Here is a 5,463-nt window from a genome sequence, read left to right as displayed (position 1 = left end):
CGGGGGCAACAGCAAGATACAGCAAAAGACACGCGGAAAAGCGCACGGAATGAGACGTTAATTATAATAATAATTAATAATAATAAAGTAGGACAGCCCAAAGTAGACTATAAGGAAATACAGACCCTGCGAAGTTCTGTCGTGTTTAGTTCATATATATATTTTTTTGAATTTTTCGGTTATTGTTTTATTTTCGGTTATTGTTTTATTATTTTTTGTTTTCACCTCTCCTGGCTATTTATTTGTTTGGTATGAATAGATGTTTTAAATAATATGAACCGGACCTTCAAGAGCCTTAAATAGTTTGTTTCTTGGATAATTTATTATTGTCACGTGAACTGTACTCACGGGGGAAAGATTATTTTGTGAGGCCAAGCGACCCGCTCAGAGTGTATTTTTCTACACGCCCCTCGCCCCGCCTTTCAGAAAGCGACATTCTGTACTCCATCCCTCCTTAGCCAGCTCCTGCTTCTCGGCGAGTGTAAACTAAAACATGCTTCACGGGGGTCCACAAAGTATATTTTTATACACAGAATTGTAAATTAGATTTTTGAGAGATCAATACTTAACTGAATTACATTTCATTTTTGAAATAGTGTAAAATATGAAGATATATTATTTTTAATTTAACTAGTTTCCAAGGTAACTGCCATCTCGTCTGTTGTCTTCCTTTGTCGTCAGCATTTCGGCCACATCCTCGGGAGTCAAGACTGTTACACGCTCACACACTCACACTCTTTCTTTCTTTCTTATTTCTTTGGACAAACTGGAAGAACTCTGTTATTTTTAACGTCAAAGAATTTATTAGAAAATAATATTTTTAAAAGCGCACATAGTGACGAGCCCACACGGATGGAGCCTGTAGTTTGTACAGAGATAAACAAAGGATGTTTTTGCATTAATAAATTGAGAAATAACTGCTGTAAATTTACTAAACTGTATTTTTGAATATTTTGTAATAGTTTTATAGAAATAAAACGTGCCACGCACAGACTGGTTAGTATACGATGACTGAGAACGCCTGTCGCAGCCCGTTTCTTTGCTTTTCCCGCCTTTTCTGGGACCCCTCGTGCCGACAGTTCCCGCTATTATGCTGAGGTTCGCTGCTTATGCCGCGGACTCAGACCCGCTTCCGCAGGTAACCAAAGCAACTCGATGGTTTTCGTCACTGGAGAAACCTCGGCTCTGCTTGTATTTATCGCGTGAAAGTCTTTCCACACTCCAAAGGTTGCGGGCGCTGTGCGGGGTGCGGTTCTGCTCCCACCCGACCCCTGAATTAGCACAGCCTAACCGGTAGGCCCGGGGGGTCACCTTGGACAGTCACTCAGGACTCCCGCCAGCCCTGCGTGGTTGCCGGCAGACTGCTCCCAGGCTCGGCTGCGTCTCCTCTGCTTTCCGAAGTCCTGGGGGCCTTTTGAGATCCCCCCAAGTTCTTTTCTGGAGGCTCCCCCATCCTCAATCTGGGGGGGCCCACAGCAGTGTGTACAGCCTGGCCTGCCCTCAGCGGCCCTGACCTTCCCTCCTCTCCGATCTCGGCCACGAGTGTCTCAGGATGCCAGTGTCCTCGGGCCATGCTGGTCGTCGGGTGTGGGTTCTGTTTCCTGGGCGCCTGTGACGGGGGCCCTGAGTCAGCGGTAGGCTCAGCTGAGGGGATACTGTCCTGGCCATCGCTCCGGAGCTCTGGTTGTCTGGAGGCTACTGTCACACTTCGTGCTTGGCGTCCAGGTGCCCAGGCAGGCTGGGCAGTGCGGGCTGGGCCGCGGGTTTGGGCTTCTGAGCAGGGCAGGCCTGTCTGGAGGCTGGTCCCAATGTGGCCAGCGGAACTGAACCTGATGGCTTCGGTCTCGGTCCCACTGGGGCGGGCCTGGAGAAGCTGGTGGGGAGACGAGGCCTGTGGTCTCCGGGCGAGGCTTTTCCGGAAGGCCAGGGACCCGGCCGCGTGGCAGTGGGGCCCGGGGCCGGCATGCCCCCTGGAGCCTGCCCTGGGCTTGCTTCCACTTCCAGGCCCTCTGGGCAGGAGCGGTTTGGGTTTTTCTCTGGAAAAGACGGTTGTTTGGGCCGTGTAGGTGGTTAGCAGGCTCAAGGCTTGCAAACCGTGGTGGCGCTCGGTGGCTTCTGTTGTCGGCTGTTCAGGGCTGTGTGTCAGGCGGCCGGAGGCACTGGGCAGCCCAGCCGCTCTGGCTGACAGCTCAGGCGACCCGCCCCGCTCATGAGCGGTGCAGCCCCATCGGTCGGGCCCTGGCAGGACCCAAAGGTGCCTATGCAACGCTCACAGTCCTGGCCACCAGCTCTGGTGCAGCCAGGCCCAGGCAGCGCCCCCTCCTGGCCAGGCGCGGCGGCGCTGAGACTCACCTTACTTAGCCAGTCCTCAGGGCCACTTGTCAAGATTCTTTTGGCTTTCCATCCAGAATTCTCTTTTTCACGGGCAACGGAAGGGAGCCACTGCCCAGAGAGACGGAGCACAGGGCCCCACGAGGGTGCAGCCCGCTCCCCCCAACGAGGCACCCCCTTCTCCGTCTGCAGGGTCGACGGAGACCGCGCCTGGGTGCTGCCGGCCCCCCTCGTGACGAACCGCACCCCGCTCCTGTCCAACGCCTGGGTCGGCTCTTCGTCATCTATCATTGAACAGCTAAAGAAGTCGCGGAGACTTTCGGCCGTGTCTGTTCTGTGGCCGAGTCCCTGTCCCGCCCTGTCCCCTGCCATTCTCATTTCGCTGAGCGTGAGCGGAAAGGTGGCATCGCGAGCGCACGTTTTCACATCTGGGGGGCGTGAGCTCGCAGCCCCGGCTGCCCGGTCCAGCGCCGTTGCTGCCGGCCTCGTGCCCACGCGGGGAATGCTGGGCAGACGCACATCCCACGTGGGTGGGCGCAAAAGCAACAGGGTGCCCGCTGGGGTGCGTGCGGGTGTCGCGGGGCGGGCTCTTGGTCAGCGCTCCGGGTTCTCCCACGACGCAGAACAGGGGTCGGTCAGTCCACTGAGGGGCGTGAGCGGCCCCGGGAAGTGACTTGCGTAGGACAGCCTACAAGCAAGTGGCGAAAAGGCTTTGCGAGCCCCCGGTGCCCAGGCCCTCCGCGGAGGGACATTTCAGGACGGGCGGCAAACCGCAGCCCCGCGACCAACGCGGCCCACGCAACGCCGGCTTCTGTCCAGCCCACCGGCCGGGACGGGACTTTACATTTTTAAACGCTTGGGGAGGGGGCGGGAGTCTATCGAAGAGTAATAGTTCATGGCATGTGGGACTCGGGTGAAATTCAGAGTCCGTCAGTGGAGTCCAGTGGCCACACGCGCCGCTCGGCCTTTGGGCGCTGTCCCCGGCGCCCCGCGCTCCCACGGCGGGGCTGAGCAGGCGCGTCCCAGACGCCGTCCAGAAAACCCCACGCCCTCGGAGCCTGAAAGATTTGCCGTCTGGGTCTTTGCAGAAAAAGCCCGCTGCCTCCACCTGAGGTCTTGAACCGAAACCGGTGGGGAGAAGGGGCCGGGCGGGGGCCGGGCGGGGTCCGGGGCTGTGGACACAGTTTCGGTTGGAATTCGAAAGATCGCCCACCCCATCTCGCTGGTCACTGGGGGCCAGAGGGGACTCGGGAGGGGAACAGACCCGGTGGCCTGGCTGGTCACAGGTAAGCCTCGATGCTGAGCAAACGTCAGGAACCCCGAAACGGCCGCCTCTGGACTGGGGAACCAGTGGGGACCAAAGGCGGTTACAGGAAGCCGCACGGCCTTACTCTCCCGGCCCCACTCGTCTGCACTCGGAGATAACCTTCTTTCCCTTTTTGGCTGAGCCTGATTTTCTCAAATTAAGAAGAAAATCTTAAAATTCACATTTTGCCATAGAAACGGGCTCCGGGTCCCGCTCCGAGGAGACGCGGAAGCTGGGAGATTCCGTTCTCAGCGGGCGACGTCGGTTTTCAGGAGGAGGGCGGCTATGGGCCCAGATGGCGGAGACCCGTTTAGAGAAGAAGGTTCCGGAATCTGAACGAGGAGGACGAAACAGAAGTGACATTATGCCAAAAACGCGAGGAAAAACCGCAGAGCCTGACTCCTGGGTGGCACTCTGCGTGTTCCGGAAGCCGAGGCCCTTTCCACTGACACCAGCCCACATCCCGGCCGGGGACTCCAGCCCTCCAGGCCCCGGGGGAGCTGTGGGACCCCTTTCAGGCCCTGCAACTGACAGGCAGCCAAACGACCCATGTCTCGGAGAGGAGCCCCACACCCGCCGCCCCTGTTTTTGTCACCTGCTGGTCATGTCCTCCGAATCCCCGCCGAAGCCGTCCAGCCAGACCGTGCCTGCTTCCCTTGCTCAGAGCCCGGCCAGCCAACGGGCCCAAAGGACCATGAGCCTGGCAAGGAAATGGGGGTGGGAGGGGCTGTGGGGACCCTATATTCACTCTTTCAGAAAGAACCTGGAAGTGTGGGCATGGATGTGGAGGACCGAGGCCTGGCCGGACCTGCCCACGGACCCCACCGTTCACTGTCGTCGCTGTGGTGGCGGCCGTTCTAATAACAGTGACGGTTGTGGAAGGCACAGTCATCTCTCCCAAGCCGGGGGCTCTGAGGGGCTGAGTGAGTCTCGGCCTGACTCCATGCTCCTGTGTCCCATAGGCTGTTCGTCCCAAAGGTACCCTGTCCCAAGGCTCATGCATGGGGCTCTTCCCAGGCGGTGCTGCCGGGCCCCGTCGCATACAGCTTCTACTGAGGGTGCATCCAGCTGGCCCAGCTCCGGGGGCCACTGAGAACCCAGGCTCCTTCTCTACCTGCCAGGCCCTCCCCAGGTGCGCATGGTGGGCGGCGGGAGAGTCTTCAGGAGGCTGCCACATCACCAGGTACCAGGCCGCCCCACCCCGGGGGGCAGGCTGGTCCACGGTCCCCAGAGTTCTGGGAGCCCCCGCGGGGCGGCCTCCTGTCCCCTGCCGCTGTCCCTGGCAGCGTATGTGCCAAGAGTGAAGAGCTTCAGGGAGCGGAGGGGCGGGCTTGTGGGGCTGCGGGGTGCCCCGTGGTGGCGCCGGCTCGGGTCCTGCCCCCTCGCGTCCTCTGCACCGAAGCTGGGGATCGCTCCCCTGAGTGATGTCCGAGCGCCCTCTGGTGGTCGCGGAGGGAGAGAGCAGTGGCTCCCTGGGTTGGCATCAGCTATCCCCCCAAAATATGGGAAGTATGGCGGCACAGAGGGCAAGGGTCAGCCCCCAGACGGCGGCGCCGAGACCTGCTGGGTGCAGTCGGAGCGGGCGGTGCCACCTGGTCCCGGGTTCCCTCCCAGCCTAGTGGCCCCGGTTGAAGCTCAGCCATCGCAGCCGCCCCCAGGGCACCAGGCCTGGCCAGTAAGACAAAGGATAACATTATTCTTAGATTTCAGTGGTGAAGGGGGGCGGAGGCGGGGCATGACTGTGCTGGGAACTGAACCCCGGATCTGTGAGACTAGGGGCTCTGTGCTCTGGCTCTGTAGGAATGCGGGGCGGCCTCACACCCCAT

At 59.2% G+C, this 5,463-nt stretch overlaps 2 protein-coding genes across 2 annotated transcripts in view; one reads left to right on the top strand and one right to left on the bottom strand.

The window, feature by feature from the left end:
• The window catches only part of SHH (sonic hedgehog), a 12,959-nt gene extending 9,516 nt beyond the window's left edge, over positions 1-3,443 (top strand). Inside the window, 3 exon segments of the mRNA XM_023536734.1 lie at positions 2,436-2,495; positions 2,497-2,719; positions 3,420-3,443. Coding sequence (XP_023392502.1) covers positions 2,436-2,495; positions 2,497-2,719; positions 3,420-3,443 — 307 coding nt within the window.
• Positions 3,444-3,885: 442 nt separating this feature from the next.
• RBM33 (RNA binding motif protein 33) overlaps positions 3,886-5,463 on the bottom strand; it is a 124,229-nt gene continuing 122,651 nt past the window's right edge. The window contains exon 19 of the mRNA XM_023536733.1: positions 3,886-3,969. Within this exon, the coding sequence (XP_023392501.1) occupies positions 3,886-3,969 (84 nt within the window). The remainder of the gene's footprint in view (positions 3,970-5,463) is intronic.

This window comes from Pteropus vampyrus, unplaced genomic scaffold (genome assembly GCF_000151845.1).
Source record: "Pteropus vampyrus isolate Shadow unplaced genomic scaffold, Pvam_2.0 Scaffold168, whole genome shotgun sequence".
In the NCBI taxonomy this organism is placed as follows: domain Eukaryota; kingdom Metazoa; phylum Chordata; class Mammalia; order Chiroptera; family Pteropodidae; genus Pteropus; species Pteropus vampyrus.
The sequence above is the reverse complement of the archived record's forward strand: the minus strand, read 5'-3'. Positions and strand labels throughout refer to the sequence as shown.